The sequence below is a fragment of the Bos indicus genome, chromosome 20 (genome assembly GCF_029378745.1).
Source record: "Bos indicus isolate NIAB-ARS_2022 breed Sahiwal x Tharparkar chromosome 20, NIAB-ARS_B.indTharparkar_mat_pri_1.0, whole genome shotgun sequence".
Lineage (NCBI taxonomy): Eukaryota > Metazoa > Chordata > Mammalia > Artiodactyla > Bovidae > Bos > Bos indicus.
The window spans coordinates 13,743,087-13,760,786 of record NC_091779.1 but is presented as its reverse complement, the minus strand read 5'-3'; the positions used below and the strand labels follow the sequence as shown (position 1 = coordinate 13,760,786).

Here is a 17,700-nt window from a genome sequence, read left to right as displayed (position 1 = left end):
GATTATAATGATCAACCATGGACTTTAAGCTGGGGGAGTGAAGTAAGTCAGAAAGAGAAAAACAAATATTGTATATTAACACACATATATGAAATCTAGAAAAAATGTTACTGATGAACCTATTTGCAGGGCAGGAACAGAGACATAGATATAGAGAATGGACTTGTGACCTGGGGTGGAGAAGGAGAAGTTGGAACAAACTGAGAGAGTAGCAGTGACATACACACACTGCTGCTGCTGCTGCTGAGTCGCCTCAGTCGTGTCTGACTCTGTGTGACCCCATAGACGGCAGCCCACCAGGCTCCCCTGTCCCTGGGATTCTCTAGGCAAGAACACTGGAGTGGGTTGCCATTTCCTTCTCCAGTGCATGAAAGTGAAAAGTGAAGGTGAAGTCGCTCAGTCGTGTCCGACTCTTCGCGACCCCATGGACTGCAACCCACCAGGCTCCTCTGTCCATGGGATTCTCCAGGCAAGAGTACCAGAGTGGGTTGTCAGTGCCTTCTCCAATATACACACTACCATGTGTAAAATAAATAGCTAGTAAGAACCTATATAGCACAGGGAGCTCAGCTCAGTGCTCTGTGATGACCTAGATGGCGGGGGTGGGGGTGGGAGGGAGGCTCAAGAGAGAGTGGAGATATATATATACATATGGCTGACTCACATTGCTGTACAGCAGAAATTAACACAACATTGTAAAGCAATTATATTCCAATAAAAAAATAAAGCAAAAAAAAAGAAGAAGAGGGGTGTGGAAAGATAAGGGATCAACAGCGTGGAGGTATTGGTAGGGTCAAAGAACTGATGGAGTATGAATTCTGTGAGTGAGTTGGAAAAACAGGCAGTGGAAGTGAAATGTTTAAGACAGAGTTTATGGAGAATAACAACAACATGGCCTAGGGAAGAGTTTCTCAACCTTGGCAACTGATATTTTAGACTAGACAACTCTTTATTGTTAGGGTCCATCTTGAGCATCTGTGGTATCTTTATTTGTGACCGTTACCAACTAGATGTCAGTAGTACCAGCCCCACTCCCATCATATCAATCAAAATATCTCTGCTGCTGCTGCTAAGTCGCTTCAGTCGTGTCCAACTCTTCGCGACCCCATGGACTGCAGCCTACCAGGCACCTCCGCCCATGGGATTTTCCAGGCAAGAGTACTGGAGTGGGGTGCCATCGCCTTCTCCGCAAAATATCTCTAGATACTACAAAATCACCCCAAGCTCTCTAGATACTATACAATCACACCAAACTGAGAACCACTGGTCTAGGTTATGACCAAGCAAGTGAGTGGTGAGATCACTGAAGTAGAGAAGGTCAAGGAACTTAGTGGGAGAGAACTGGAAGCATTATGAATGAATGTATTACAATCGTCAAGAATCAAGACAGGATAGTGTTAGAGAGGCAGTGAGCAGGAGCCACAACAGTCAAAACACGAAGCAGATGTCAGCAGATGACAATTAACAGGACTGGGTGACACAATCAGATGACAAAGTTCAAAGCTGATGATAATACACTACTTCCCTGTAGTGGTAAAGCTAGTATGAGAACTCAGGCTCCTCTCCGAGAGCTTTTTTAAATGCCTAGAAGGTGGGCAGACATTAGCACATGATTTTATGTTCAATTAAATTAGACTCACTGAGTCAAAAATAGGGGTCGGTCAATTGGCACCATTTCTGACTGCCATATATAACACACAGCTGAAGACACATATTTTTGGCTGAATACTATCCTCAAAATAGGACACAACATCTTGGTTTTAAAAAAAAATTTACTTTTTTTTTTAAATTTTCTTTCAGGCCCTTAAAAGTATTATACTGCCTTTGATGAGAAAACAAACATCTTTAATTAAATGATTCCATTATCTGTTTGCTACAGAGGAACTATAAACAACATTTTCCTTAGATAACCAGTCGCCTTTATCTTCACACGGTCTAACAACCAAGGAGGACAAAAAGACCTTAATGGACTGATTGCAATCTCCAACTGCGAGTCACAAGCTCCTCTCACTGCCACCTGGAAAGATTATCTCACCAGATTGCAAGCAGATTTAGAGCAAATGCTCAATTTTCATCCCCACTTCCTAAAGCATATTCACAGGGGAAGTACTTGTTGAAATTAATAGATGTGTCCCTCTTTATAGGAGAAACAGCTCAAGATGGAAAATTCAAATTGTACTGTTATGTATTAAATTCTCCCCAATGCACTATCTTATTGAAATAATTAAGTCTTTAGGCCACAAGGAAGCTGGCTCACTGAACCTCCACGAACCCATCTGCAGAATTCTATCTTCTTACAGTTATACTGAATTTAAATTTTCTAATGCATAAGCATGAAGCAGAAAGATGGTGTCAAGGAAACATGTGATATCGTCCAAGTCCTGCTCAACTTTACAGATTACCAAATCTAATATTTAAAGCTAACATAAAACAAGGGTGATATCCTCTTATTTCAAGTCCCCCAGTAGGAAGTTATCAGAGATTAATAGTTATTAGACTTTTGCATAGTGCTTTAATAATGACTAAGGTGTTTTCAGATATTGATTCTAAACTGGATGCTTTTCTATTAAAAGAGAGGATCTTCAGAGTAAGAACCAGGATTTAAATATCAGCTTTGTCACATATTAGCTGTGTTAGATTAATCTATCGTGTTTCACTTACTTCTCTGTTGAATGGGGATAATAACGAACTTAACAGTTACCATGGATAAAAATTTCTCTATAAGATGAATAGCATAGTTCTGACACATAATAGTTGTTCAATAAAGAAACAAAAGTCCTCTTATCTTGTTGTTAACTAGAAAAAAAAAAAAAAAGCCTCAGAGGATAAAAACATTACACCATAAGGTCTCTCTTCTTGAAAAATCAAGATATTCTGATTTTGAAACAACAGATCATAAAGTCAGACTTATAGTATTTTTAGTCTTTATAATCATAACACAAATGAACACAGAGAACAGGTGCCTACCTTCCAAACTTTCTTGCTCATCTGAGGTATAAGCATCCATCTGACTTTGTTCCCGTAAGAAACGAATAACTGCATAAACTAGGTGCTTGATGGATGACATGTTTAAAGCTTAAACTTTTCCTTGATAAGAAAAAGGAAAACACTGAACTAAGTAATTTTAAAGAAGCAGTAAAGAAGATTATAAATCACAAAGGTCATAAATTACACTAAAGGTAAAAAGCAAAAGCCTGTATTACTTTCACTCCTTTCTTTTAAAGTCAAGAGAGCACAAAATATTGATATGGTAATGTATGACATTTTCATTTACACCTAGGAATATTAGGTTATGTTAAAACTTGCAAAAGTAAATTTTTTCTCAAAACATGTACAACATAAGCTTAGATTCTCACTGAACAGCTCACTATATCTTAACAGTTTATATGGTAGGTATCTAGATAAGCATAGGGGTACAGATACAGAAATCCCCAAAAGGCTTTAGTACTATTTTGAGGGAGATTTCATACTGCTGACTCAGAAGCTGATCCACCCAGGGCATCTTCCTTTATTTCATGAGATTTTTTTTTCAAATGAATGCATAATTTACAGTCCACCTACTTTTGTAGGTGGAGACAGTTACCGGATGAGGAAATTTATTAGTGAAAGGTTGTTCAACCATTGAGGGTCATTTTTAATAAAAATGGCATTTCTATTCAATCAACAGACATGTCAGATAATTATTGCCCGAGTCGATGGATACTACAAGCCGACCAATGCTCTCTGCAGTAGCTGTGCTCTCGTGGACAGACTGGAAGCTCCGGGTCATGTTCATTCACATGGAATACTATCGCATCCAAACAGTGGCGCAGGGCCAGATGGCATTAATGGCTTATTTCCACTAAATCGCATCATCCATCTGTTCCCCAGGTTCCCTAATTCAAAGCCAGGGTGTGGTACCCACCGCGAGGACGTTTACTACTCGGTGCTTATTTTAAAAGAGAGCCCAGCTTATAGGCCACGGGATTACAAATCCTAAATAAGGACCCAGGGCAGAAGGGTGCAAAAAGAATGGGGAGGGGGAGAGGGGACGCGAGGCAAAATGAAGTCCAACCTCCTCCAGGCTTCTCCCCATTCCTCTCCCCGGAGCCCCCATTCCTCTCCCCGGAGCACATCGACCTCCTTCTCCCTCCCTTCGTTACCCAGGCCTCGCCTTAGCCTCAACAGCGATTGCTGCGGGTGAGCCGTGCAGGCCCGGACTGGGGCGACGGGAGACGCACCCTTCCCACACAGAAGCCCCTTACCAGGGAAGAGGATGCGAAACGGTGGCAGCGGCCCGAGGGCGTCCGTAAGTGTGTCCGCCTGCCCCCTGGTTCTCCGGGCTTCAGCCTGGCTCGGGAGCGCAGCACCGCCGCCAGAGGTGGCCCAAACTTCCCCGGCTCCCAGACCGCCGCCGCCCCTCAGCCCACCTTTCGCTGCGCTTGGCTCCGGGCCGCCGTCTAGCCAGAACCGCCCCCGGGGCGGTGCGAGACGCATGGGGCGGAGCCGGGGCGGGGCTGAATTGGGCGCCAGCGTGGGGCTGCCGCACGTGGGAGGGTTCAGGCCCAGCTGGCAGCCGCAGCCACGGTTGCCTCCTGCGCTAGGCCACTGCACCGCTTCCCGGCGCCCGGCCACCCTCACCCCCAGACCGGAGGACAACGCGCCCGCAGCCCTTCGCCTCCCGGCTCTCCCATGATCGTTCAGTGTCTTTTGGCTGTGCGAGGCCTCCACAGGTACCTCCCGTGCGCGGGCTAACCTTGACCGTGGGCGGGGGTCTTCTGCCTGGTCAGTGCCAGGCGCCCCGGGCCCAGCCTTTCCCAGCGGCACCCCTACGACGCTCCTGGAACCTTCCCTCCCCATCGCCCTCTTGGTCTACCCCAAGGGACACCTGGCGCGGGAACGTGGGGCCACCTTTCCTTTCCCTTTGTTTGGGACTGCCTTGACTGCAAGCAGTCAGACTGGTCAGAGGCCCGGCCCGAAGGAGTGCAGAAAGATGATGGGAATAAAATCGTTGGACTTTGACCCCCATCCGGAACTGCAGACCTGTCGTTAAAAGTGAGGGCAGCTGTAGACTCAGATAACAATTCTCATTTACTCCTCGTGTGCATCGTTGGCACACAGATCGTTTAACATCCACGCAGAATGGAATCGCTATAATTTTGCTGCTTATTTCTGTCCATGCTTTCTAATTTCCTTTTCATTTACTTCTTCCGTATAACACATTGTGCTTCTTGCCGGGGCTACTTGACATGGCCCAAAATGGAGGAAAAGATTGCTTGGACACGGTTTGGGGCAGCTTCAGCGCTGTTTTGGATAGATTACTTAGCGCCTAACCACACCCCTCTGCAATAGACTAGTAGCAAGATGGTGAGTGAGAGAATGAAATTCTTTTCCCCGCTGCGACGGATGGAGTGGTTTTCAGAAACAATGAGATTATCACCCGCATTCCCAAATCTAGCTTTCAACTGAAAATCCGAATGAAGAACCAACAGAAAAAGGTAGATCCTTATAAAACCACTTTAGAACGTAGCAATCAGCATGTAAGCTTTTTAACAGTTTTCTGTTGTACGTTGCCACTCATGCTGATGAGTCTTTATAGTTTTGGTGCATTGGGAACCATAAAATAAACATAAAGAGTTCATGTGATTATTTTGGCCATATTTCAATCTGTCCTTTTAGTCTGCAGGCTGTAGGTGGTAGAGCTGTCAAATTAAGCTATACCAGCAAATGAGGAAATGTAATACAGGTGTAAGAAGAAAGAATAAATTTCATATAAGACAGTAATTCTCAAACTTTTTAGTCTCAGGATCTCTTTACCACTCAAAAATTACTGAGGACCTAAGAACTTCTGTTTATATGGGTTATATCTTTCCATCTTTACTGTATTAGAAATGAAACCAGGGAGATTTAAAAGTATTTATTTGTTTCTTTTTAAACAGTATTACATTTGTTACATGCCTAAGATTTTTAATGAAAAATGACCATTTTCCAAAATGTTCCTAAAAAAATCAGTGAGAAGGGTGACATTATGGATTTTTTTCCTTGGGTTTGTGTGTGTGTGTGTGGTAAAATATAGATAAAATTTACCATTTTAATCATCTTTAGGTGCATAATTCAGGGGCATTGAGTGCATTCACATTGTTATGTAACCATCGCCACTGTTCATCTCCAGAACTTTTTTATTATTCCAAACTGAAACTCTGCATGGGGATTAAACAATAACTTTTCATTATCCCCTCTGGTAATCACTATTCTCTCTCCCTCTTTGAATGTGACTATTTTAGGTTCTTCATACTAGTGGAATCTTAGAATATGTGTTCTTCTGGGACTGGCTTATTTCTCTCAGCAATGTGTCTTTAACCTTCATCCATGTCGTAGCATGTGTCAGAATATCCTTTTTTAAGGCAGAATACATTCTGTAGTACGGATATACCACGTTTTATTTGTCCAGTTGTCCATCCATGGACATTGGGTTGTTTCTACTTTTCGGCTATTTGGAATAATGCTGCCGTGATCGTTGGTGTGCACACATCTGTACAGTGTCTACTTTCAGTTCTCCAGAATGTGTGCCTAGAAGGGGGATTACTGAATCATATGGTAATTTTATGTTTAATTTTTGAGGAACCAGCATACTATTTTCCACAGCAGCTATACCATTTTACACTCCTTTGGCAAAGCATAAGAGTTCTAGTTTCTTCGCATCTTCATCAACACTTATTTTCTGTTTTGCTTTTTAAAAAAAAAAAGAACCATCCTAGGAGTGGCACTGTTTTGTACTTTTGCAAAACAAATGTATGACTTAATAGAAGATAGCTGGATTCTTACATCTGCTTCCTTCCACATTTTTTCTGTTGTACTGGTTTTTTTGGTTTAAGAAAATTGAGAAAATCCCACCCATCATATGTAGTTGTAAAAAGAGAAGTATTTTAATAGACTTTTTTAGATAATCATGGATATTCTTTGATATTACATCAGAGTTTGACAAGTGGTAGGATGGTTACAATGTGAAACATGAAACTATCAATGTACTTTTTTTACTGTTACATTAAAATCCATGGGTCTGTCTTACAATTTGAATGAATCTTTAACCTATGCATGATTTTGTAATATCAGACACTTATCATTTGGAAAATTGTGGCTCACTGTGTTACACATATCTTTCTAGTGTTCTAAGGTGCCTAGAGTTTTATCTACCATTGCTTTTCACCATCAGTGCAGATGTCAACCAAGTGAAAAAGGTAGATAATGTCTTAGTATTTTTATGAAATTCTTTCAACCTCATGTACTTCTTAAAATGGTCTCCAGAACTACTGCCCATATGCTCATCCAGGAATGCAGACCACATTTTGAGAACTACTGATACGTGTTATCCAGATTCTTTGTTTATGCGTGGAAGGAAATAAACATAAAAAACCATACAGTTGTTACTTTTTTAGGAGTTACCAATCTACCATGAATATATCAATGTTTTTGTTACTCAAGGGCATGCTGCTGCTGCTGCTAAGTCGCTTCAGTCGTGTCCGACTCTGTGCGACCCCATAGAGGGCAGCCCATCAGGCTCCCCCGTCCCTGGGATTCTCCAGGCAAGAACACTGGAGTGAGTTGCCATTTCCTTCTCCAATGCATGAAAGTGAAAAGTGAAAGTGAAGTCGCTCAGTCGTGTCCGACTCTTAGTGACCCCATGACCTGCAGCCTACCAGGCTCCTCCGCCCATGGGATTTGCCAGGCAAGAGTACTGGAGTGGGGTGCCATCACCTTCTATATTGCAGTTAATCAGTGTACTCTATAATGATCCAGTAGTCATCAACCCCAGGCTCTTAAGAAAGACTTAGTAACAGAATCTCTGTTTCAAAACCTGTATCTTCCTTAAAGAGTAAGTACTTGACCACATGGAAGGCCCTCTGTGTACTCCTGATCATCTTCCTGTTCCCTCTGACACTTGGGAATTCATTTTAGTGTTACATGAGTAACTAGGTAACTGGCTTATGATATCTTTTGGGTTTTCCTGAAGGCAGAGTTACTATAGACCCCCTTCCCGAAGCCAGCGTGGCAGCCAGGATTATTGATTGGGGTATTTAGCCAATTTCTTGGGAATAAGTAGACTGGGAATCTGGAGATTGAATTGTAGTTGCTGTTCATCTAACCTTGTGACCTTAATTAAATCACCCAAGTTCTCGGATTTCTCTTGAATTTCTTATTTTGTAAAATGAAAAGGAGTAGGTAAAATGATGTCTAAGATTTCTTTCAGCTCTTGTTGTCATTGCAGTTAAACCAGGAGAATTTCCCCTAATGGAGGCCAGATTGCAGACAGAGCATGTGAGCCACGCAAAATCTGATGTATATTATAAAGTAAGGGATGGTTGGGATGGTCAGAGAAATGAGAGAAATGATTCAACAGTGCTTAGTCCAAATTATAGCTATGACAGCGCTAATTTCATCTTTCCGTTAAAGAACCTTGATTTGTAAAATTATGATAGCAACACATATTCCCTGTAGTAGTTGTTGTTCAGTCACTAAGTCATATCTGACTCTTTGTAGCATACCAGGCTCCCCTGTCCTTCACCATCTCCTGGAGTTTGCTTAAATCAGGTCTGTTGAGTCGGTGATGCTATCTAACCTAACCATCTATTGATAAGCAAAAGAAAATATACACAATTCACCTATCCAGAAGAAGTCATTAATAGCTTCTAAAATATTTTTTGTAGAGAGACATATTTTTACAAATATGAGATTATATAATACTTATTCTATAATCTTTCTGTAATATAAACATCATTCCATAATACAAATACCTATAATGTAGTTCATTTGTGGGAGGTTTGGTAATCCACTAAACCCTATTTTTTGGACATACCAACTATTTCCAACTTTCTACTATGAGTAAAAGTGCTAAGATCAACATTCTAGCTATCAAATTTTTAAGTCCTTAATTATTTCCATAGCCAGAGTTCTTAATGATGGAATTTGAACATCAAACGGTATACATATCCTTCAGGCTTTTGTTGCTTGCTACATATTCTCCTCCAAAATATTTCTACCAAAGTATGCTTTTATCAGCAGAATGTGCAATGTTTGTTTCCTACACCTTTACTAACACTGAGCATTTTAGTATTTTTTATCCTTACCAATTTGATAAGTGGAAACATTATAAAAGTTGTTTGCTTTCTGATGTGAGAATTTATTCATATGGGAAATCTTAGAAAGTCAAACAAATTAAATTACAGCCATCCATAACTTAAACAATATTTATGTATCTGACTATAATTAAATAAAATTGAGGTTCTCCCCCCAAATCCAGTATATATATGCCCCAAATTTTTAGAGAAGGAAATGGCAACCCACTCCAGTGTTCTTGCCTGGAGAATCCCAGGGATGGGGGAGCCTCGTGGGCTGCTGTCTATGGGGTCGCACAGAGTCAGACATGACTGAAGCGACTTAGCAGCAAATTTTTAGAGCAATGGTGCTAGAAAAAGAAAAATTGACTAATAAAAGGAAAGGTTAGTAGTTAACAATTACGAAAGGCTAGACTGAGATTATTTATAGAAATGGATTTTTTAAAGTTGGAAGATTTATTTTGATCTTTGTTGTTTTTGTTCGGTCACCTCTTTGGTTAAGACAAAGCACAGAACTTCCTGGAGAAGGAAATGGCAACCCACTCCAGTATTCCTGCCTGGAGAATCTCATGGACAGAGGAGCCTGGCAGTCCGTGGGGTTGCAGAGAGTCGGACATGACTGAGCAACTAATGCACAACACACAGAGCTTCCATAGGGAGAAGCACCTAGATTAAAATCTGAAGAACCAAAGAAATTGGTGTTTATTGAGTACATATTGTACAATATATCCATAAGCCTCTGCATTAGAAATGCCTATGGCCAGGCATTCTAGACTAGATTATACAGGCTATAGTAATCTGGAGCCAGTTTGCTTCAATTTGTATGCTGGCTCTGCCACTCACTAGCACTGTGATCTCAGGCAAAGTTGCTTAACTTCTCTGTGTTTATTTCCTCATCTCTTAATTGGGAATTGATTGGCTGGTTTCTTCACTCACCACATATTTACTGAGCATCTAATATGTGCCAGATAGGATTCCAGTCTAAGGATACAACAATGAACACAAAATACCTTGTGTTCATGGAGCTTACCTTTGCAGAAGAGACTACTAAGGAAAATACAGAGTGTGTTAGATGGGGAATTGTGCCAAGAACAAGAGTAGGGACTTCCCTGGTGGTCCAGTGCTTGGGAGTGTGCCTGCCAATGCAGGGGACATGGGTTCAATCCCTGGTCCGGAAAGAGCCCTCGTGCCATGGAGCAACTAAGCCCGTGTGCCACAACTGCTGAGCCCACGCTCTAGAGCCTGTGCTCCACAAGAGAAGCCAGAAGCCACTGCAATGAGAAGCCTGCACACTGCAACAAAGGGTAGCCCTCGCTGGCCACAACCAGAGAAAGCCGATGTGCAACAATGAATGAATGAATAAATAAATAAATAAATTTTTTTTTTCTTAAAGAGCAAGAGTAAAGCCAGAAACAGGGCACCCCAAAATTACAGAGATGACTGAAAAGGGCTCACTGAGAAGGTGATTTTGTGTCTCAAATATTATGTTTGAAAAGTAAGGAGGCCATTGTGACTAGAATGGAATACATTTCAGATAGGAGGGTGGGGGATGAGACAAGAGGGGGAAATTGTCCTCACCTGGACTAGAAGACCTAGTTCTCCCTTCTGCTGAGAGTCTCCTTTACTACTCACACAGAACAGTTCACTCCCAACATTTCTGGTCACGATGTGTGTGGAGGTGTTTTACCACAACAAGCAATTCTCTTATACCAACTAGGTATCCAGTAATTTAACTCAGTTCTGCCCCTTTCTACCTGGAGATGGCATCAGATTCCACAGCTCAAGTTCTCAGTCCCACAAGACTGCTCCCACCCTCCTCAGAAGGTAGCTGCACGTCCATTTGTCACCTCTTCTTCTGACCCATGGGCTGTAAATCTGAGGTTCCCGCAACCTTCTCCTTGGGGTTTATTAATTCGCTATAGCATTTCACAGAATTCAGGAAAACACATTTACCACTTTATGAAAGGATATTTTCAGAATACAGATGAGCAACTAGAGAAGGAGATGCATAGAGCAAGGTCTCCCAAGCACAAGAGGTTCCATCCCTTTGGAGTTTGGGTGTGTTCCCCTCCGGGTGTGAGTGTGTTCACTTGTGGAAGCTCTCCGAAGGGGTTTTATGGCATCTTCTTCAGGTAGGCTGATCAATCACTAACTCCATTTTTCACTCCTTCTCCCTTCTCAAGAGAATGGGGGCTGGAGCTGAAAATTCTAAGCTTTAAATCATGGCTTGGTCTTTCTAGTGACCAAGGCTCATCCCAGAGCCCACCCAGAGTCCCCTCATCAGAACAAAAGACTCCAGGGCTTCAGGAGCCTTGTATCAGGAACCAGGGTCAGAGATGGAATATTAGAACAAAAGAAGCTCTTAGCAGCTTAGGGATTTACAAGTGTTTTAGGAGCTCTGTGTCAGGAACCAGGGCCAGAGAACAATTTGCATCTATTTTCTGTTAACTCACATCACCTTTTTAGATTGAGAGATAATACATGTAGAGCGCTTTGAGCATTGTCCGGCTAAATCCATTACTATGGCCCCAATAATGCATATAACAAATTAAATCTCAGTGGAGTACAAGGATAAATCTTTCCTTTTCTGACAAATCTATATGTTTGTTGGGCAGTTTTTCTGGCCCTGACTGGGCTCATTCTGCACCTCGAGTCAGCCATGGGTTGTGTAGGCAGTTCTGCTGATCTTGGCCGAGCTCTCTAACATGTTTGGGGATCTAGGGTGGCCAAAGCTGAGGCCACTTGGCTCTCTGCCACATTATCTCTCATCCTCCAGGAGGCTAACTGGCTTGCTGTCATGTCAGGGTAGGCTTCCATGAGCACCAGTTCAGTTCAGTTCAGTCACTCAGTTGTGTCTGACTCTTTGCGACCGCATGAACCGCAGCACACCAGGCCTCCCTGTCCATCACCAACTCCCGGAGTCCATCCAAACCCATGTCCATCGAGTCGGTGATGCCATCCAACCATCTTAACCTCTGTCCTCCCCGTCTCCTCCTGCCCTCAATCTTTCCCAGCATCAGGGTCCTTTCCAATGAGTCAGATCTTCGTATCAGGTGGCCAAAGTATTGGAGTTTCAGCTTCAACATCAGTCCTTCCAATGAACACCCAGGACTGATCTCCTTTAGGATGGACTGGTTGGATCTCCTTGCAGTCCAAGGGACTCTCAAGAGTCTTCTCCAACACCACAGTTCAAAAGCATCAATTCTTCAGTGCTCAGCTTTCTTCACAGTCCAACTCTCACATCCATACATGACCACAGGAAAAACCATAGCCTTGACTAAACGGACCTTTATTGACAAAGTAATGTCTCTGCTTTTTAATGTGCTGTCTAGGTTGGTCATAGCTTTCCTTCCAAGGAGTGAGCGTCTTTTAATTTCATGGCTGCAGTCACCATCTGCAGTGATTTTGGAGCCCAAAAAAAGGAAGTCTGACACTGTTTCCACTGTTTCCCCATGTATTTGCCATGAAGTGATGGGACCGGATGCCATGATCTTCGTTTTCTGGATTTTGAGCTTTAAGCCAACTTTTTCACTCTCCTCTTTTACTTTCATCAAGAGGCTCTTTAGTTCCTCTTCACTTTCTGCCATAAAGGGTGGTGTCATCTGCATATCTGAGATTATTGATATTTCTCCCAGCAATCTTGATTCCAGCTTGTGCTTCCTCCAGCCCAGAGTTTCTCATGATGTACTCCACATGTAATAAGCAGGGTGACAATATACAGCCTTGACGTACTCCTTTTCCTATTTGGAACCAGTCTGTTGTTCCATGTCCAGTTCTAACTATTGCTTCCTGACTTGCATACAGATTTCTCAAGAGGCAGGTTGGGTGGTCTGGTATTCCTGTCTCTTTCATAATTTTCCACAGTTTATTGTGATCCATACAGTCAAAGGCTTTGAAGACCTCCTGAGGCCTAGGCTTAGAACTGGAATTCTGTCAGCTGCCACAGTTACTGGACTGGCCAAAGAAAGTCATGAGGCCATCTCAGATTCAAGAAATGGGAAAACAGATCCTGACTTTTAATGGGAGGGAACAGCAGATTCAAATTATAGGAAGGCATAAATATGTAGAGGGATGGGGCCATTTTAGCAATTAGTCTACCACATTGGCACACAAAAGCTCAATAAATATTAAATATTATTTTTATATTTGTAAGTTGCCTAGTTGTATTTTGGGGGTTTTAAATTGAGATTATTAATTTGTAAGAGCCCTTCTAGATGTCGCAGTTTTTTTGTCTTTGAATTTTGGGGTGGATTGTTATTGCTTTTTTGCCCTATAGAAGTTTACATTTTTACTGTAATAAGACATATCAGTCTTTTTTCCTTTATGACTTCTGCCTTGGTCTCATGCCTAGAAAGCCCTGTCCTACTCCAAGACTGTAAGTTTTTTAGGTCACCTACATTTCTTATAGTACTCTTATGTTTTATTTTTCACAGTTAAACCCTTTCTCTGTCATGAAGACTGACATTTTTTTTTGGAAAGACTTTTTTCTAATTATTAAGTGGACCAAAAAGGAAATCAACACAGAAACTATAGTAATTATAAGAGAAAGGCCAGCTTACTAAATATGAGTTTCAGATCTACCATAGCTTACTTTCAAAGACACTGTCCTTTTCCACCTACTCTGAGATTTTCTATACCTCCTGCTTAGCATTCAAAAGGATAGTCTCATATTTCTTTCTACATGTAGCTGGTATCTTTGATATCTAATCTTATTTGTCATGAAGACCAAGAGAAAATTCTTTTTCTGCCTCACGTTGTAGGCAGAGCTATGGGGACTGAAATAATCATAGCCTCCAGGTAACACCTGCTTGCCGCAATGGATGACATATATACTATAAAGCTCCATTGTCAGATCTTACATTCTAACACTGAAAATTATACATTTATACAGCATTCAGATTCTAATAGGAATTTTCTGCCAAGGCGCAACATAAAGTAACTCTTAACTATTTAAGTAAAAGAGAAGATGAATGATATTAGATTCCAACTACAAATTGGACAGCTCTTTTGGAGGTCTCATATACAGTCATTTTTTCATTTTACAAATATTTATTGAGTATCTGTTATGTTATTATTTAATCTCAATGCCACCTTATCCTAAACTATATTTACAACATTCCTATAAATCCTCCCTTTGGAGGATCCTCTGTCTCAATGACTGTCACCAGTTACCCAAGTCAAAAGACTTGTTCCTCGCCTTTTTCCCTCTAACTTTCCTATCAACTCCCAAGTCTTCAAATTCTTTCTCTTCTTTATTTGAGGTGTCACCACTATAATCCAAATCTTCATCATCAGTCTTAGCCACAGTTTTTGCTTCCTGCTTGTATACTTTCCTTATGTATATAAGTAAGTATATAAGTAAACCAAGATCTTTATGAAATGCGAATGTGGTGCATCACACTCTTAAAATTCTTCTTTTGATTGCCATGAATCTTAAGATAAAATCAAACCTCATTCATATGGTTTATAAAGCCCTATACAGTCTGACCATGACTTAGCTCTCCTGGCTTCTACTCAGGGTTTTAGCCAGAGAATTCATGGTGTTCCCAGAGTAATTGCTTAAAAAAATATATTTAGTGAATGGATGGATGAAAATATGTCATCAGTGATAATGACTTAAAATTCAGCATTCATTCCTGATACCTAAGAAATATAGGCCTAGATTTGGCATTTTTATATGGACAATGACAGTTATAACTTCCACTAGAAAGTAAATATTTCAAACTCTTTATGAAATAGCTCATTGTGAATTTCCTTATGCAAAAAAAAAAAGTTTCCAGAGGAAATTTCTATTATCTAGTTATGTAATAAAAAATTACAGTGTAGAGTAATATGCAGCAGGAAGCTAACCTGACCAACAGACTCATAGGAATGTTGAGTGTATACCAGTTGATTATGAGGCAGAAAAGAAGCTACACATTAAAAGAGATGATCTTTGTCATATTCCCTTGTCACCACAGGGAACATTCAAATAGTGACTTGGTGCCTTACAAACCCAGTTGGTGGATCTGTACAGTAATAGTCTAATTAAGGAATAAATATTGGAGAAGGAAATGGCAGCCCACTCCAGTGTTCTCGCCTAGAGAATCCCAAGGACAAGGGAGCCTGGTGGGCTACGGTGTATGGGATCACACGGAGTCGGACACGACTGAAGTGACTTAGCAGCGGCAGCATATATATTAATATGGGCTTCCCAGGTGGCTTAATGGTAGAGAATCTGCCTGCCAGTACAGGAGATGCGGGAGAAACAGGTTTGGTCCCTGGGCTAGGAAGATCCCCTGGAGGAAGAAATGGCAACCCACTCCAGTATTCTTTCCTGGAAAATCCCATGAATGGAGGAGCCTGGTGGGCTATAGTTCATAGGGTCACAAAGAATCAGACACCGCTGAGTGACTGAGCACACAATATATGTTAATATACATTAATACATTAATAGCAAAGCTTATTCTACATATGTCAACCTGGATGTGGAAGAAGTTGAAGACAGAGCCAGGCTCTGAAGTACTGGATCAGAAGCAACCTACCTGAGAAGGAACAGAAAGTGAACTTCTCCTATGTGGGTCTGGACTGGCCCAGGGCAGGGAAGCCAGACTCTCTGGACTTGTATGACCTGGGAGCTGCTTGGGCCTGGGGAAACTCATGACAGTAAGCAGAGCATAATCCTGAGAAAAGCCAAAATACTTACTTGTTGTTCAGACCAAGTAGGTAATAACATGCAGCTTGCCCTAGCTGGTGGAAGAAGTACCCAGAAGAATGCAGAGAAGACATGATGTGGATTCATATCCCGGAACCCGTCTCGTTCCTGCTCTACTGGTCTAGACCCTGTGCACCCAATGCTCTACTCCCATAACTGCACAGACGTAGCCGAAGGGAAGTAAGAACAGAACAGACCTTCTTGGAACAGCAAAAACGACCCAAGGCTACTCAGTAAGGGGTTTAGCAGCTCATCAAAAATGTTTTTAATGACATTGAAAAATTATAAAGTTACAGAAGAGACACATAGTAGAATGTGGTCGATTGAAACCTATATATAACTTTTAAAACTTCATTCCCTCTTGCCACAAATATTAACTGAATGCAGTTACTATATGCCATAAGCATCTGAATGCAGAGTTCCAAAGAATAGCAAGGAGACATAAGAAAGGCTTCCTCAGCAATCAATGGAAAGAAAATAGAGGAAAACAACAGAATGGAAAAGACTAGAGATCTCTTCAAGAAAATTAGAGATACCAAGGGAACATTTCATGCAAAGATGGGCTCAATAAAGGACAGAAATGGTATGGACCTAACAGAAGCAGAAGATATCAAGAAGAGGTGGCAAGAATACACAGAAGAACTGTACAAAAAAGATCTTCACGACCCAGATAATCACGATGGTGTGATCACTGACCTAGAGCCAGACATCCTGGAATGTGAAGTCAAGTGGGCTTTAGACAGCATCACTACAAACTAAGCTAGTGGAGGTGATGGAATTCCATTTGAGCTATTCCAAATCCTGAAAGATGATGCTGTGGAAGTGCTGCAGTCAATATGCCAGCAAATCTGGAGAACTCCGCAGTGGCCTCAGGACTGGAAAAGGTCAGTTTTCATTCCAGTCCCAAAGAAAGGCAATGCCAAAGAATGCTCAAACTACCACACAATTGCACTCATCTCACACGCTAGTAAAGTAATGCTCAAAATTCTCCAAGCCAGGCTTCAGCAATATGTGAACCGTGAACTTCCTGCTGTTCAAGCTGGTTTTAGAAAAGGCAGAGGAACCAGAGATCAAATTGCCAACATCCACTGGATCATGGAAAAGGCAAGAGAGTTCCAGAAAAACATCTATTTCTGCTTTATTGACTATGCCAAAGCCTTTGACTCTGTGGATCACAATCAACTGTGGGAAATTCTGAAAGAGATGGGAATACCAGACTACCTGACCTGCCTCTTGAGAAATCTGTATGCAGGTCAGGAAGCAACAGTTAGAACTGGACATGGAAAACCAGACTGGTTCCAAATAGGAAAAGGAGTACGTCAAGGCTGTATATTGTCACCCTGCTTATTTAACTTATATGCAGAGTACGTCATGAGAAACGCTGGACTGGAAGAAGCACAAGCTGGAATCAAGATTGCTGGGAGAAATAAACTCAAAATGGATTAAAGATCTCAACGTAAGACCAGAAACTATAAAACTCCTAGAGGAGAACATAGGCAAAACACTCTCCGACATACATCACAGCAGGATCCTCTATGACCCACCTCCCAGAATATTGGAAATAAAAGCAAAAATAAACAAATGGGACCTAATTAAACTTAAAAGCTTCTGTACAACAAAGGAAACTATTAGCAAGGTGAAAAGGCAGCCTTCAGAATGGGAAAAAATAATAGCAAATGAAGCAACGGACAAACAACTAATCTCAAAAATATACAAGCGACTCCTACAGCTCAATTCCAGAAAAATAAATGACCCAATCAAAAAAATGGGCCAAAGAACTAAATAGACATTTCTCCAAAGAAGACATACAGATGGCTAACAAACACATGAAAAGATGCTCAACATCACTCATTATCAGAGAAATGCAAATCAAAACCACTATGAGGTACCATTTCACGCCAGTCAGAATGGCTG

The 17,700-nt window shown here is 41.5% G+C and overlaps 2 protein-coding genes across 3 annotated transcripts in view; one reads left to right on the top strand and one right to left on the bottom strand.

Annotated features, from left to right (window-relative positions):
* Positions 1–4,454, bottom strand: part of SGTB (small glutamine rich tetratricopeptide repeat co-chaperone beta) — a 47,945-nt gene extending 43,491 nt beyond the window's left edge. Inside the window, exons 1-2 of one of the 2 annotated variants that reach the window (XM_070774619.1) lie at positions 4,245–4,454; positions 2,968–3,087 (exon numbers count right to left, since the gene is read on the bottom strand). In XM_070774619.1, coding sequence (XP_070630720.1) covers positions 2,968–3,067 — 100 coding nt within the window. In that variant the 5' untranslated portion in view covers positions 3,068–3,087; positions 4,245–4,454. The remainder of the gene's footprint in view (positions 1–2,967; positions 3,088–4,244) is intronic. The other variant, XM_019982822.2, reaches the window with a different exon arrangement.
* Positions 4,455–4,513: 59 nt separating this feature from the next.
* Positions 4,514–17,700, top strand: part of NLN (neurolysin) — a 100,722-nt gene continuing 87,535 nt past the window's right edge. Inside the window, exon 1 of the mRNA XM_019983055.2 lies at positions 4,514–4,712. Within this exon, the coding sequence (XP_019838614.2) occupies positions 4,672–4,712 (41 nt within the window). The 5' untranslated portion in view covers positions 4,514–4,671. The remainder of the gene's footprint in view (positions 4,713–17,700) is intronic.